At 36.6% G+C, this 17,102-nt stretch overlaps 1 protein-coding gene across 1 annotated transcript in view; it reads right to left on the bottom strand.

The window, feature by feature from the left end:
• Positions 1 to 17,102, bottom strand: part of LOC113054113 (protein unc-13 homolog B) — a 59,438-nt gene that overhangs the window by 1,485 nt on the left and 40,851 nt on the right. The window contains exons 16-39 of the mRNA XM_026219438.1: positions 16,618 to 16,845; positions 16,316 to 16,457; positions 15,443 to 15,612; positions 14,918 to 15,033; positions 14,642 to 14,805; positions 12,712 to 12,862; positions 12,482 to 12,550; positions 12,300 to 12,389; positions 12,069 to 12,209; positions 10,969 to 11,099; positions 10,792 to 10,877; positions 10,559 to 10,685; positions 10,374 to 10,470; positions 8,917 to 9,060; positions 8,581 to 8,658; positions 7,902 to 7,979; positions 4,718 to 4,806; positions 3,806 to 3,952; positions 3,583 to 3,706; positions 3,296 to 3,346; positions 2,597 to 2,674; positions 2,370 to 2,517; positions 1,091 to 1,183; positions 837 to 996 (exon numbers count right to left, since the gene is read on the bottom strand). Coding sequence (XP_026075223.1) covers positions 837 to 996; positions 1,091 to 1,183; positions 2,370 to 2,517; positions 2,597 to 2,674; positions 3,296 to 3,346; positions 3,583 to 3,706; positions 3,806 to 3,952; positions 4,718 to 4,806; positions 7,902 to 7,979; positions 8,581 to 8,658; positions 8,917 to 9,060; positions 10,374 to 10,470; positions 10,559 to 10,685; positions 10,792 to 10,877; positions 10,969 to 11,099; positions 12,069 to 12,209; positions 12,300 to 12,389; positions 12,482 to 12,550; positions 12,712 to 12,862; positions 14,642 to 14,805; positions 14,918 to 15,033; positions 15,443 to 15,612; positions 16,316 to 16,457; positions 16,618 to 16,845 — 2,902 coding nt within the window. The remainder of the gene's footprint in view (positions 1 to 836; positions 997 to 1,090; positions 1,184 to 2,369; positions 2,518 to 2,596; positions 2,675 to 3,295; positions 3,347 to 3,582; positions 3,707 to 3,805; positions 3,953 to 4,717; positions 4,807 to 7,901; positions 7,980 to 8,580; positions 8,659 to 8,916; positions 9,061 to 10,373; positions 10,471 to 10,558; positions 10,686 to 10,791; positions 10,878 to 10,968; positions 11,100 to 12,068; positions 12,210 to 12,299; positions 12,390 to 12,481; positions 12,551 to 12,711; positions 12,863 to 14,641; positions 14,806 to 14,917; positions 15,034 to 15,442; positions 15,613 to 16,315; positions 16,458 to 16,617; positions 16,846 to 17,102) is intronic.

The raw sequence follows: 17,102 nt of genomic DNA, 5'->3' as shown, positions 1-17,102 counted from the left end.
CCAAGACAACCATGCCAAAAAACAAAACGTATATTTTAACCCCGGGAACCATTTTTTTTTTATCTGGGAACCTCCTGGAATCGTGATTAGTTTTGGACTGGTTTTGAGAAGCAACAGGGCAGGATTTGTTGTGAAGACCTGGCAACCCTGATCTGAACACACGTGCTGGAGATTATACTTCCAATTAAAGGAACGTTTTTACTGATGAGATGTGCATGAAAATCGCATTCGATTTTTTGCACAGCCCTAAGCACTAGTAGTAGTAATTTTCCTGTTGCTCTTTAAAAATCTTAAATGCAGAGATGCAGTATTAATGCATATTCAAATTCAAACACATCTCCATCATCGATCTATATATCCATCTGGACATAAAAATGTATTTTATAAGATACAGTACAAGATACAGAAACTTACTGAAATGTCTCATGTAATCACTGTGGAAAACGAGTAAAGCTTGTAAACGATGCCACTTAGCAATACATTTACCTCCGAATAACCATTTGGCGTCCATAAACTAATCAGTCAGCTAAGAAAAATAACTAAAGAATAGCATATCGCAAAATTTATGCACTATATTGCATCTTCATATTTTTACTTAACCCGTTGAAATAAGAAAGAATGCAAGGAGCTAAAAGTAAAATTCAACACTTCCTTTATAATTGCATGTTACTAATGAAGAAAACCAGACTGGATGTGTACAAAACATAACATTTATAGGATAATTAAAAAAAATTGTTAAAGAGAGAGACATCTGTTTTGATCCTTCACACATCATTGTTTAATCTACTGTTATTCATGAATCTGATTAGTCGTGAATGACTAGGTTTTGCACTCACAAATGGAAGGTCTCGTTGAATTTGGGCGCCCAGCTGTTGTTCTTTGATTTGGTGGTGAACTTGCGCTTCTTGTCGCTGAGATGAGGGCCGATCATGGTGACCTCCACAAACGGTCGGAACATCCCAGACGTCTGCCACTTCAGATCATTAGCAGCCACAACTAGAAACAAAGAAATGTGATTCAGCCATCAGAAAACACGACCGCGGGACAGTTAAAGCTCGCTTAAACATGGTAAAAATGAAATTAGACTTACCTTTAACTGTGACTTTATGCTCTCCTGTGCCTGGGTGAGTGAAGATATCGATCTGTATGGATACTTCCCCTACTGGTTTATCAACCCCTGAGCCTACACACACACACACACACACACATTTATCTAAATGGTGACAGTCCATAGACTAGACTCTGAGATACAGTAGTTATAAATACTATAACCTAACCTTAACCTTCACACAGAAAACGTGCTGGAGTTTTACAAAAAAAACAAATGGGGACGTACTTATGGGGACGTACTTAAATGTCCCCTAAAAGAGGACAGGTTTAGCTGACTTTTGGGTACAAATCGGTCTCTAAAATATGGTACACATATTTACATGTAGCACACGCACATACAGAGAGTAAAACACAGGCCTTGCATGCATGGTGGAGATTTTAAGAAAAAATAAGCATGTACCAGCTAGTCCCTTTTCCAAATTTATAGAAAAGGGAAGTGATAACTGATGTTATGCATGGCCTAAATTACAGTGGGAGCTAAATGGGTGAAGAAATTTGCTTTTTAATACATGTTAGGTCTATAGAATACTGCAAATATTTATTTTTCGTGGAAAACTGACATATAGAGGAGTCATTCTGCCCTTATGGGCATGTCCAAATTTTCATCCAATCAAATGCACTCTAGAATGAAAATTATCCCACAAAAAACAAAACAAAAAAAACACCAAAGTAGCAAATCAGGGCTCACCGCCATAGACTACTGACTATTTAAAAGAAGTTGAGTCCCAACTTCCTGGAAATGCATCAATGCAGGGGGAAAAGAATATAATTAATCCCGTTTCATAGTGCCTTAGGCTTTCTTAAAATACAATTTCTTGATTTTAATATAGCACGTATACAAATATAGCATGGAGATTGTGAGATTCACCACACTGGAGCACAAATAAACCCAAAACACATTTAAGAACGGATCTGGAGAAGGGGACGGTGTTATTTATTTGTGAGAGGGTTTCTGGGTCTCGGCTGGATTTTCTCACTAGGTGTTATCCTCATACCCTTCCCATAATGCACTTGAGGCAGAGACAGAAGCAGAATAACATTGAAAGAGATAAAGTTCAAAAGCAACACATTACAAAACAAGACAGAACAGTAACACCAACAGAAGAGAACCATGGACAGTAGACACATACATTTAGCAGTAAGAAAGAAAGCGTAGCGAACAACGTAAGGAGTAAATAATGATTTCCTTAATGTTGATGTTATCAATTTTGCCCTATGTATAAAACATTGTGGATGTGCCACTGGATGTGTGTGTTCACCTTGAGCATGCTGAGTGGTGACAAACATCTTGATGAGCGTGTCGGTGGTCTGGGTATAGAGGGACAGCGCGTGTCTCAGCGAGGACAGCTCAGGACTCTTCTCGAGGAAGGCCTTCTTCAAACCATTTCCTCCAGCGTGGAAGTATTGCTGCAGAGGACAGCGAATAATCAGCTTTTCAAACAACGTGGATATTTATTGCTGCTTTTAAAGGAAATATCATTTATACCTTAATGGTTTCGAGGGCCACGTCCATGACTGCACACTGCTTGGGCGTCAAGCTTTTAGTGTCACCAGAAATGTGATCCTGCAGAGCCAAAATAACATTAAAAACCCATCAAAATGACCTCGAACACAAATCAAAATCAATGGGTCTGGACACTGGAGCATCTGAACAATGAACAGATGTCAATGTCTTTTAAATATAAGCGATGATGTGTTAATGTTTTTAGATTCCTGACACCAGCACCCCATGGAAAATAGTTTCCACTTGAGATTAAAAAGCAAAAAAAAAAAAAAACTGGCTATTCTAAAGAGATTTTTTAAATAAGAATTAATGAATAAGGTTGCATGTGATGTAAACTCACGTTATTGCATCTAAAATCACAATTTTTAAGAAGAAAAGTCACAGTTAAAAGTTGTGAAAGTAACAGTTTTTTTTTTTCCCCATTACAATAAACAATTGTTTCATGATCCGACTCCTTTTAACAGTGGAATGGTGTGCAGTGCAGCAATGTCAGAGATTTACAGAAAAAGTTTGACGGGATTTTCTGTTTGTAACCCAAGCACACAATATTAAGCATGTTTGAATGGGTTGAGGTTACAGAAACGTCCAAAGCATTTATGTTGAGTCTCTGTATTCTCTTGCTGAGTTTTGAGCTGGTTTAAAAGAGATCGTAGTCTGGATTAAACAAGCCTTGAGCAGTACCTTGAACTTGGAGAGCGGACCCAGCTCTTTAGCCGCTGAAAAGAACAGTCCCTGCAAAGAAGAGATAAAAGCGTTACAGCATCTGAGGGGGCGAATAAACCTTTACATGTAAAAAGAGATTTTACATGTTAACGCATAAACATTAGATGATTGATTACACCATATGTTCAAAGACTTGAAAGGTGTTCAAGTCAAAAAAAAAAAAAGACCAGGGAGTCTCTGGCTTTTAAAATGAAGCCTTTTTTTTTTTTAATGAGAAGCTACGGATCTAGTCATACAGGTCTTACAAAGGTGTCATTGCCCTGAGGAAGGATGATGGTCTTCTCGAGACTGTTCATCACAATCCTCCACAGCTCCTTCAGCACTCTCTTCAGCACAGTTTTCTCACACACCGAGGCAAACAGCATCAGACTGCTCGCAAACACACACACACACACACACACACAGATCAGGACAGGCTTCAGGTACAGTAACGATGATTTCTGTACAGGTGAGGAGAGTTTTGCTCACTTTGCATCCAGGAAGTCCATCAGTGGCCACAGCATGTTATCAGAGTCGACCTCCGCCTGATTGCGTGTGTTGGCGTTCACGGGACCCTTGATCTGGTACAGCAGGCTGGCCATCTGACGCATGCAGTCATCAATGCGGCTCTGGAAACTACAATCAGAGTTCAGCGTGAAGGAGGAACATGCTAGACTGACGTAAGAGCGGTTGTGCAAAAGTGGGAAATGAATGTCATTTTTTCCCCTTTTAGATTAATTTGAGATATTCTAATCTTCTTTACTCAACAGAGAGATCTTGAGATAAGGTGCAAGTCAGACTAAAAACTACATTTATTTTAAGGGCACCAATACATAATACAATTTTTTTTTTTTTACTGTATTGAGAATATCCACTGTGAATAATGCAAATGACAATTAAAATGCATATAATGTTTTCATTAAGCAGATGCTCCCAATTATCATTAATATTATGCAAAAAATAATAATAATTAAGTTGTAAAGTATTTTCTGTACACATCACAAATATTGAAATATTGTAAACTGTAAATACCTCCCAGTATTTTTGTGCTCCCTTTATTTACTCTGAATATATCAAATTAATATTAATGTAATATATTTTGTATAAATTAAAGAGCACAATTATTATTTTGTTTTACTGTATCAGAAATGAATAATTATGGCGAATTTATGCTTTACAATGCAGTTAAAAAATTTTTTTTTACATTTTTAATTTTTTTTAATTTTTTTAAGTCTGGACACTTTGGAGAAAAGAGGAAATGTGCATAATAAAATAAAAATCTAAATGTTCCTAAATAAGGCAGTTTAATTTCCTTCATGCTAAATATAATTTTGTTTTGGTTTTAGAAACTGTACATTTTTCTGTGATTAACCCATATGCATATGATCTATAAGCACTGACGTGTTTCCAAAGGTGCTGCTCAGCTCGTCCAAGACGTTGTTGAGCTTGACCTGGAGATCGTTCAGGAGGTCACTGGCCTCTGTGTCCAGCTGTAGAACGACAAACAGCTCCGATTAGATCAGCGGCCCTCCACTATCACATTAATGCAACAAAAATAATTTCACCCGGTGCACAAACACCAACTTCATAACACCAATGTGATGGTATAACATTTCAGAGAGGGTGAAAAATACCCTGGTTTATAGGGATTGGGCTAAAGAGTCTGTAGAATTTATATTTAAATTCAGGAGCAAACGAATCACTTTCTGACTCAAGGACTCAATACACACCTTGTCCTCCGAGATGTCTCTGATCTACAGGCGGAATTGAGGAAAAATCATCTATCAAAATCTGTCTGCGTGTGTCAAACACTGATATAGAGGTACAGTAAAACAGTTACACACTAGGCTGATGATTAAAAGAGTGAATATTAAAAAGAAAAGATGATATTTTTATAAGACACTTTCGATGAAAAGGGTACAGAATAAACAATCAAATAGATTCAAATTTTAGTTCTTTCATCTAGTGAGAAATTTTTATTTTGCATTAGTTATATATTGCATTGGTTAAATATTGGCTAAACATTGCAAATCAATTCAGGAAATTTACACAAAAAAGTTTTTCAGTTAACTATATCTTTATTGTGATATATTGATAACATATCACAATGTTATATGATAACATACATATGTAACATATTGATTTCTTTACTGACACGTTTGATTAATTTAATGCATCTTTGCTGAATAAAGGAATTAATGTCTGCAAAAAAATTAATAAAAATAAATAAATAAATAAAAATATTAGTGACCCCGAATTTTTGTAGGGTAGTGTCCATTACATAAAAGCTACTATACAGTTTAACCCTGACTATTAAATATTTGACTTTATTGATTTGAAATTCAGTCTACATTGAGGTTGGGGGTTACAGATTTGTGGAGGGTATGAAGTGACGTTTTCTCTCAAATGTAATCAATTCCCCTATAAAATACAGACATGTGTCTCACACACAGTTCAGACACGGCTGATCACTGGGACTGAAATGGGGCGCTTGAGCGATTGTTGGATTAAAAGGACAATAAAGGATGAAACTATGATTCCAACACAGATGATCCCAATAAGAAACCTCCTGTAACCCGTCCTCCTCATCCTCAGTCTCTTCCAGCTGGGGACAGAAGCCAGATCACACAGTCACACTGAAGCTAATGTGTGCCACCATGATGTTCCCTACAGTGCTGCCTTCCTAACCAGTGAACTGTGGAGATATGTGACCAGCAGATGCCACTCTAGAGTAATCCTGAGTTACACCTGATTCTGCTTTTATCTTTGTTTTGTTTTTTAGATTGACATACATACTGAAGCAAATGGGACAAGCTCCTTTAGAACCACCTACTAAGCCCTACAGTCACTCTAAAGAAAGTCACCGCTGTCATCTATTGCTATCTATCATTATCTATCATTAAACCCTGATTAATGTAGTAATATAATTACAGTACAAGTATAATAAGTATGATTGCATAAGATATTAAAACTTCAGAAAACTGCATAGAAATATATGAGAAAATTAAATATGAGATTAGTACAGGCTTGATGTTTTCTTATTTTCTTTTTACTGGAAAACAGGTGAAATATATTTTATTTTATAATTAAATTAATGAATAATTAAATTTAGTAATAAAAAATTTAAGCACAAATCTGACAAATATGAGTGAGATATTTAAAATCTTTGGTTTTTCAGTCGGGTAGGAAAAAAATTCAATTCACTAGTTTTTCCACTATTTCCGCCTTATATTTTACACTTTTAATGAACTTTTTTTCATTATATCTCATGCAGTTCTTACTTGTCTTGTTTTAAGGGCATTTAAAAAACACTTTCATGTAAAAAAAAAAAAAAAAAAAAAAAAAAAATATATATATATATATATATAAAACACTTTCATGTAAAAAAAAAATAATAATAATTATTATATATATATATATATATATATATATATATATACATACACACACACACATACATATTCAGTACATATACGGAATTGTTAAGTTTTTGGACATAAATTCTAAAGAAAAAAAAGGGAATCATCCAACAAGTTTTAAAAGACAAGTTTTAGTCAACCGAGCAATCGAGTTGACTAAATCAACTCAATCAATCAAGAAATTGAGGCATTACTGGGATATATGAGACCTGCTGTCCAACAACAATAATGATAAAATATATAAAGAGGGTAATAAACACATCAGCAATGTGGAAGTCTGATGCCATTCACTAACCAGACTGGCACACAACTAACGCCACAACTCTCTCACACACACACACACACACACACACACACACACACACACACACACACACACACACACACACACTCTATTATCCTTCCCAAATGAATATAACCAAACAAGTTCAACATCACCTGATCCACCAGGATTGTAATCAAGTAAATCAGGGTTCTGATCAACACAATTTTAATATACCGTACTGTACAACACAAGGGGCTACCCTACTTTCAGAACTACTTTTTAACATTTTAATTCTATGTAAATAGTTTCACTAAATTGGGTGAAACATCTTTCACATTTTCCTCGATAACCTCATCACTCGCAGAAGAAAGTGTAATAACATGTCTCTCTAAAAGCAACAGCATCCATGCGGTTCCTTTAGGAACACAAATCATTTATAGAAATGTGTATTTTGGAACGTACAAATCTCATCCTTCTCCTCCTCATCAAACTTTATTTAAAAAAATTTTTTTTAATTATATTCTTTCAATATTTCTAGAGTCAGAGAAAAACCAAACCCCTTAGGTTGACAGTTATTCACTGGCTACAAAATAGCTAAAACAGTAATGAATGCAGTACAAGCTAAGTATAATGAAACTGTCAAAGTAAAAAATAACATCTGCCAAACTAGCCCACTCAGTTATTTATATCAGTCCTAAATACACCTGCAGGCAGAACGCTGACTGTATAAATGACAAGACAACAACGCTGCATCAAGCCCATCTGGACTCATCAGGGAAAGAGTTCTCTTAATATGCTGAGAGCGAATACAGGCCCCTGATGTCCTCTAATGTCCCAGACATATGAAGAGAGGACAAATTAATTTGCTTGGGGGAGGTCACCTTCCCTGCTGCTCTCCTACCTGTTTGGCACCCATAGACTCAAACATCTTCTCAAGCTGGACACGCAACTGCTGGACATTATTCATCAAGACGCACGGCTGAGGACAAAGAGAAAGACACGAGAGATTAGTTAGAAAATATGAGAAAAAACCCGTCAATATGTGCTTTAAATACAAGCCATCAGAGGCACACTTGACATTTTAATATCATTAGGGATGTGGGTAAAATAAGAATAATAAATTAAATGTATATAATTAAATAAATATAGATTTAATATACAGTGTTTTTTTCCATTTTTTATTATACAATTACTAATATAATGTAATCAAAATATATATACACACAAAAACACATCTATCTACAAACACTTATATTAAAATGTCTTATGTGTTATTAATAATATACTATTGACTACACCTACACATATACATATATCCTATATCTTATATTAATATACTGTATTGTGTATAGTGTGTGGGTGTGCGTGTGTAATATATATATATATATATATACACACACACACATATACACACAGTATATACACACACAGACACACACACACACACACACTAAATTAATATTTTTTACATTAAATACATGAAAAAAAGTTAACTCTAATGGCTGTTTTTTGATAGTTCAAATGAAATAGATTACAAACTAACAGAAACATCAATGTTAACTACCAGAAGAACAACTTACAACTTTCTCTTTATCACAATAGGACGGGAAGCTCTTCTTCAAAATGGCACTGTACTGTAGCAGAACTTTGTCAATGGTCTGTGAAGACAAAGAAATAAGAACTGAGCTTAACTGTTTTCAAACGTAAAAATATCTTTGTAATAGCATTACCAAACAAACAAATAAAAAAGCCGGTTAACATTTGAGGAAATCTAGCAGAAACTCTCAGAATCTCATTCTTTAAGACGAATTCTCTCAGAAATCTCAGATAAGTCTAGAAACAAGATAACACTGACTGCTGACATTTGTTCTGACGTGAATCTATTTGTAATCGGTTTAGGAGGAATGCTGGTGCACCTTTGAGAACCGGCGGCTGTAGAGGGCCATGATTTTGGGGTCGGGACACTCCAGTTTCTTGATGATCTCAAAGCTCTGGTTGAGCTGGGTGAAGACGTCCACCACTGAACAGGAGAAGAGAGCATGCTCTGACGTCTGCTGGAACTGTAGCGGAGAGACAAACACATCTTTTAACTTCGTGTCAGATCACCTTTATTTATATAGCAAGATTATAAGACAATTTGCATGACCTATCCGTCACTAAAAATGAAAATATGCAGAAAATGTACTCATGCTCAGGCCACCCAAGATGTACATGAATGTGTGTCTTCATGTGAACAGATTTGGAGAAATGTAGCATTACATCACTTGCTCACCAATGGATTCACTTCAGTGAATGGGTGCCGTCAGAATGAGGGTCTGAAAAGCTGATAAAAACAACACAGTAATCCACATTAATGGACTCCAGTCCATTAATGAATGACTTGTGAAGGGAAAAGCTGCATGTTTGTAAAAACTAATGACTTCTCTTCTGGTCAAAATTCTGAAAATTGAAAATTCTCTTCAGTGTTCCTGTACAGTAGCTCAACTGGTAGAGCATTGCGTTAGCAAGCAAGCTAGCGCAAGGTTGGGGGTTCGATTCCCCGGGAACACATGATATGTTAAAATTGATAGCCTGAATGCACTGTAAGTCGCTTTGGATAAAAGCTTCTGCTAAATGCATAAATTTAATTTTAAAATATGAACCGGTAACCTATAATAACTCTTCCTCCAGTGAAAAAGTCCACCCCTATTGTCTTCGCACATCAAAACACATATTGGGGGGGATGTTTTTCAAGTGTTTTCACTTGTAAATGGTGCTTAATCTGTGCATATTTCTCCCCTGATTCAGACAATTTACTTTTTCACTGGAAAAATGCAATATTATGAATAGAGCACTTTTATTTTAGCCAGAAGCAACATTTTGTAGTTAAAAATGTCTTGATGAAGGATTAGTTTATTACAAACATGTAGCTTTTCTCTTCATTAGATGTTAACTAATGGACCGGAGTGGTGTGGATTATTGTGGTGTTTTTATCAGCTGTTTGGACTCTCATTCTGACGGCACCCATTCACTGCACAGGATCCACTGGTGAACAAGTAATTTAATGCAAAGTTTCTTCAAATCGGTTCAGATTATGAAATATATTATTTTCCATGTTGGATGGACAGAGGGTGAGTGAACTGTCTGAAAAAGTTCATTGTTTTTACAGTTAATTATTCCTTTAACAAGCAGAAATAAATTTTTTTTTCCTGAATATAATTGCTCTTGGAAAACTTGAAGATGGCAAAATTATTAAACTGTTAAACAATTTTGAAAGGCAAAATGACCAGTTTGTGTGCACAGGAGCATCATAGAGGGCAAAAACACTTTTGTAATGAGAATGTGTAAAAGATAGCTGGCTATTAAAAGGGAATTGCACTGAAAAACCTCTTACTCCATCTTTTTTATCTCTCTCCAGCGCTCCATGCATGAACTCCATGGACACTTCCTGGTTCTCATCCAGCCACTGCAGCACAAACTGCTGGAACCACCTGGAAAACGAAAGACATAATGTGAACAAATATCAAAAGTGCTTTGACTTCTGTGTTTGGTAGTTGAGATGTTGAAGAGCTCACTCACGTGGGGTATTCGGACACATCTCCCTTGAAGGCTGGCAGATCCTTCACGTATTCATTATACAGCCATTTAACCTTGAAGTGCAGGTTCATGTAGTCTGCACTTTTACACAGCCGGTGCTTTTCATGTTCTGTGGAACAAGAATATGTGAATGTAAACAAGATTTGGTGGCTAAACAAAAAAAAAGGTCATATCGTCTCCAATATACTAAATCAACGGACCAAACTGTTACTGACCTTCCATGGCATACTTCATATCCTGAGAGAACTGATTCCACATGACCTCTGCACTCAGTTTCCCAACATTCAGTTCCTGAGGAAACCTGTGGAGAAACAGGAACAGACAGACACGTGATGGCAGGAAAACAGAGATGGATAGGGTATGTTTACAGTCCGGTTTGTGTGTACACTCACTGGTTTAAGACAGGGGTGTAGGAGTTACGGTCCTCCTCAATGATGGACACTATAAGAGTAATGAGTTTGGGCCAGAAGTCTAAGTTTTTAATGCTCGGGCCCTGATCTTCTGGGGTGCACTCATCCTTATGCTGCAAAATAAATAAATACATAAAAGACATGGATCATTTGCTTGATTCACAGTTAATAAATTCATTATAATTAATAATTTAATTATTATTATATAATTCAATAAAAATGTTCATTCAGACATTCTGAATTGGCATTTTAAATTATTAAAAATATGCATTTAACAGGTAACGTGACATTTTCAATAAACAAAACAGTGTTGTTATTGTTAACTAAAACCATTAAAAACTTGAATTTGAAATGGAAATAAGACTGAAATAAAACACAATATAACTATTAGATAAAATCTTAAACCTAAAAAAATAAAACAAAGAAAATGAGAAATGGTATCTATCTGAAGTACTAATACCACCGACAACAAAAAAAGGCTTTAAAAAAGGCGTAATAAAAACATTAATGAAGACTACAAACATTTTTAAATAAGTGACACGAACATGAGAAAATTACTAAAATTTAAATGAAAACTGAAAATGAAGCTCATTCAAAATATTACTAAATGCTATAACAGTGTATTACAATAGTAATAAGTAAAAGTAACAAATAGATTGTAATACATTTAATTATAATAGTATAAGTATTAATTCGTTGTTGATCTGCCATGAAAAGTGTGAACAAGTGGAAAAAAAACGCAAAACCTTTAGACATTTTCTTAACTTGAATGGCATGTTTTAAGAACACGGTTTAATTCGTGAGATGCTACAAAAAATGCTGAGACGCGAGAACAGTGAAACACATTCATTTAGGGAGTTAACATAGAACATTGATGGAAAAGTAGTGCAGTGGAAAGTTAAAAACACATTCTGTGTGAACTGCCCCTTTAAACGATGTGTTTAAGCATCCTCAACAGCCCAGCAGAGCAACGCCAGCTCAACCAATGGCATCAGTCTGGAGATGAGGTGAAGCTTCAGCTTTAAATCAGGCGAGAAAGCAAAGCATTACAGTCATAGGTGGTAGATGAACGATTGTCTAACCGTGTCTCCGATCTGAGGATACTGGCGACTGTACAGCTCCTGGCAGTTGTTGAAGATGTAGTCATACGTGGAGTTGAGGCAAGCTTTGACACAGTCTCTCACAACCTGACTGGCTCTCGGGGGACTCTGCAGTTCCTGGACCTGTCCAGAGTCAGACAGTAGACAGTATAAATGAAGGACAAAATGAGCTCTGATTGAAAAACCGTCTCGGTTTCTTTTTTCCTTCTTTACCTTCATTCTGAAAAAAGTGATGCTGGTCAGGAGGTCCACCGTAGATTTGAGGTCCTGTAAACGTTCCTTACTGCTTGCAGTGAAGTTGTTCTTATAAAGAGAAGAGACAGAAACTGATAATTCACCAATGTATAATCTAAAAACTGTAAATGACAAAAGCTGTTTAAACCGCCAACACTCACTCGATACATTGAGAGGTCAATGCGCAGGGAATTGTGCAGCTGATCCAAGAGCTTGACAAACCTTTCTTTCTGCAAGACGAGAAAAATTAAGCAAGATTTTCAGCCATCCAGGAAACCGACATTAAATATTTAGCTATGTGAAACTGTCAAATATTTAAGCTTTTATATAAAACAAAATATATTTGTATGTGTTCTTTACAATCTGTGTATTGTGTGATAGTCGAACATACCCCAAAGTTGGATGCAGCAAATCTGTCGCTAGCGGAGACGTTGGTGGATGCAGTTGTGTGGGCGTAGTAGGCGTTGATGTTGGCCAGCAGGGTGCTCATCACAGCCGGGACCCCGGGACACATATACTTAGACGAGAGACATGCAAAGTGCCTGTACAAACAAAGAGAGTGAAGAACACATCTACTATACATCCACTGGGTCTCATTCATGAAACACGAGCAGAACTCATTTTTGTGCAAATCGTTCATAAAGCCGTTCTGACGTAAACTTTCGAATTCGTGAAAGTTAGTTTTGACAAGATATGTACACCTGCTCCCTACCATATGTAAATGGTGCGTAAAATGTTCTGTGCTCTTTTTGGCAAACTGATGACACTGAATCTTGATGCACTGCCATAATAATTACAAATTCATTTGCACTTGCCCTCTTTTTGAATTTGTAATATTTTATTATTTTTAATTAATTAATTATTATGATTTTTTTTTTTTTTTTTTTTGCTACAGCTGAGTTGATAATTGTAGAAGGCAGCACCCGTCACTGTCACTATTTTCCCAGCCGTAAAAGAGGAGGGGCAGGACAAATACCTGAACATCCTACTTGTACAACGACTGCCTACAATGATGGAGAAGTCATAAGAAGAGCGCCTGACATTTTTTTTCAGCTGGCTAAAAACACTTTGGTGGTCACACAATACTGAATATTTATTGATAGGCATATGGCCTAGTATTTTTTGCGTTTATGAAATATACTGGAGCAAACCCTGAGAAAGTAGACCAGAATATTCCACTGCGTTCCTGGACGTGCAATTTGCATAGCTGTCCATTTGTTCAGTACAGCTCAGGTCAATTGACTCATAACATGTGCATAAGCTCACAACCTCCTGACTGTCTCAAGACGTGGATTAAACTGCTTGAATCATATGGATTAATTTTACAATGCTTTTATGACCTTTTGGGACTTTCTACATTTTAGTTACCTGGACTTTCAATGGGGGGGGAGACACCTTTCAGGTTTTGTCAAAAGCATCTTAATTTGTGTTTTGAGGAATTCTTAAGGGTTTTGGAACGACACCAAACTCTGTTTGTACATTTTCCATCATTACTGGATGATCTGGTTGAATTAATATAACATTAAGGCTCACCAATGGATCCTCTGCAGTGAATGGGTGCCGTCAGAATGAGAGTTCAAACAGCTGATAAAAGCACCACACAAAATAATCCACAATAATCCACACAACTTCAGTAAATGTATTGTTACTGTGTGTTTGTAAGAAACAAGTCAATTATTAAAAAGTTATTAACTTCAAACTGTCGCTTCTGGCCGAAATCCATAATCCATAATAATGCTTCCTCTGGAGAAAAAGTCCATCCCCTGTTGTTTTCTCACACAATGCACCAACATATTTATTTACAGCTGTTTTTGACTGTTTTCATTTGTGATCTGTGCCTAGTTCTCTCCTGATACAGATGAGATGACTTCACTGAAGCAAGCAATATGAGTTATTTTAGCCAGTGACAATGGTTTGGCGATAAAAACACCTTATGTTGAGTTAGTTTCTTGCAAACATTTAACTTCACAAGACATTAACTGATGAACTAGGTGGTTGAGTATGAGTGGTGTGGATTACTTCTGAATTATCATTATGTTTTCATCAGCTGCTTGAACTCTCATTCTGACGGCACCCATTCACTGCAGAGGATCCACTGGTGAACAAGTGAAGTAATGCTAAATTTCCCCAAATATGTTCTGATGAACAAACAAACTCCTGTATATCTTGGATGGCCAAATGTATCTGATGTTTAAAGATCTTGTGTTTTAATAAGAAAGAAAACAAATAGTAAGAATACATCAAAGAATAACCGATGGATGAGGGGGCAGAATCAAGAAACATGAAGACAACTGACGTATGGAGGGTGGACTAATACATACGTCATGGCCTGGTAGATGGATTCGATCCCGTAACGCATTGCAAATTCATCCACTATCTCTTGTGGCACATCATCAAAGTGAACCCTCCAGGCATCATCACCACGGGCTTCTGGGATTTTCACCACACCCTGACCGAGGACGTCTGTGATGTGATGAAAGAGGTTCTACAAGAAACAACAGAGACTTAATATTAGTGACTAAAAGACTAACATCAACTGCTTGATCATGAGAGATCTGTAGATGGTAAATGCATGTCAGGCAGATGCTGTGCTCTACCTCATGTAGACAGGTGTACTGGACGTGGTAGGGGGCCACTTTCTCTTCACCTTTAATTTCCACACTGATATGAAGACGGATGGCACCAGAAACAGCAGACTTATCCGTTCTTTTCTCTGTGCGGTGAGATATGAATGAATAATTACAGATGTGCAGAGATATTTAACCCATTGGAACAGTGCAGAAACATTACCCTATAATCTTTAAATAAATGAATCAAATCAAAAGAATATGTTTGCTACAAAGATGCTTTAGTTTATGCACTTGAGCTTGATTTTATAAAACTGCACTAAGAACCACTTAGATCAGCGTGAACATTTCTCAAAATTTTTATTCCACGGAAGAAAGAACGGTGAGGGCGAGTATATCTTAACAGAATATTTTTTGGGGTGATCTGTCCCTACAACAAGTATAAATACACTTTTCTGAATATCTACATTATTGCAGAGAGATCACTAAAGCCTAAAAGACTAAAAAACAAAAAGAAAGACATAAGATCATACAAAACGCCAGTCGAGGGCTTACCGAGGTTGTACCAGACGTCCATTTCTCCACTCAGTGTGCGAACCTCAATGATGGTTTGGCCCAGGAAATCGTCAGATTCCCTCTTCAAACGCTGCTTCACTCGCGACTTTATGTCGTCATCTTCATCCCAAACACGGACTTTGATGCGATCAGAGGAGTTGTGGCATTCACTGGAAGACAACACAGATCTTCACATTATGTATTAAAGACCAGAAACTATGTGCATCTCATTTTGAAGGTTGCACCCTCCAGAGGATGCATTTGTCAGCCACATACATCTTCAAGTAGGTCTTAAAAGTCATAGTTAATAGTTAATTACTAGTGAAAACTAACCACCAAACTAAATTGTGACCTATTTTTTTCTTCTTACTTTAGAATGTTATGGTTAATGCAATGACTTGACTACATAACTTCTGCATAGATTTCCAGTCTGGAGGAGTCAATGCTAGTTTCCAGTCTGCAGATGCCAAATCACAGCCTCAACATCCATCCAAAGGATTTCCTTCATGTTTTACAGCACATACAGTTTTCATTCATCTTGCATCTTCTAGCAATGTGACACGTTTCTGTGTATTTGGAATTGGAAAGTTTATGATGCCCAGTTTTTACTGTAACTATCTACAAAAACGCCAAATGATGCCTAGTGTTCAAAAAGTTGCGTAATATGTTCCAGTCTTAAGATACGACTAGATTGAATAATACTGAAAACAGGCCAGTGGTTCAACCACAGCCTGTTCACTCAGACAAGTTTATTCCACTACTGAAAAGAGACTGGATCAAAAACTGTGTGACACACATTCTGAGTAAGACAAAGGAACAAAGAGTGACACTTCAGTCAAAGAGATGGTCTCTGATTGGTCGAATTCTACTTACAAATGAAACTTTTCCTCCCAGACCGGATTGAGGTTGCCATAGATCGTCTTGGTCCTCTTTTTGGTTTTACCGACCTGGACGGTCACGTAGGGGTCACTGGAGCCAGTCTTATCTTTAGCCTGCAGTCCTTGAGCACACACAACTATAAGAGACAGATTAGAAGATGGGAAGTCATTGAGGTACAGAGGATAATTAGCATTGTGCATCATTTTAGAATGACTTTTAAATGGCTGAATTTAACTCGAGTGAAAATGGAAGGATATTTCCAGACAAATGGCAATATAAGTGATACGTTTTTGAACCTGTGATGGTGATCTTGGCTGACCACTTGGACGTTCCATCCAGGACGCTCTGCTTGATGGTCTTCATCTGCTGAGCATGGATGGCCTTGCTGACCACAAATACATCTCGGATGACCTCAAAGATCTCAGGCTTGTTCCTCTCACGGATCTTCATGCGATCCTTCATGGCCATGATGATGTTCTGAGTGCGGTCCTCTGCACCATGTTTGGAGCTCTTTTCGGCCGCGCCTGAATGAGAAAGTTAACGATGGTTAACGGCATTTTGATGTGTGCAGATAAGATTAAGACTGTAAATAAAATGCATAAAAAATTTGAAGAAAACAACTAAAACACTATAATATCTAAAAAAATATATATGTAAATTAAAAGTATGATAAAAATTGTAATTCATTAAATAAATTACTAATGTAATTGTTTCAATTACTTTATAATGGAATTGTACAATTAAAGCAATTAAAGCAATATTAGCAAAAACTCCTCTGTAC

This window comes from Carassius auratus, chromosome 35 (genome assembly GCF_003368295.1).
Source record: "Carassius auratus strain Wakin chromosome 35, ASM336829v1, whole genome shotgun sequence".
NCBI classification, from domain to species: Eukaryota; Metazoa; Chordata; class Actinopteri; order Cypriniformes; family Cyprinidae; genus Carassius; species Carassius auratus.
This window is presented reverse-complemented; position numbering and strand designations above follow the sequence as displayed.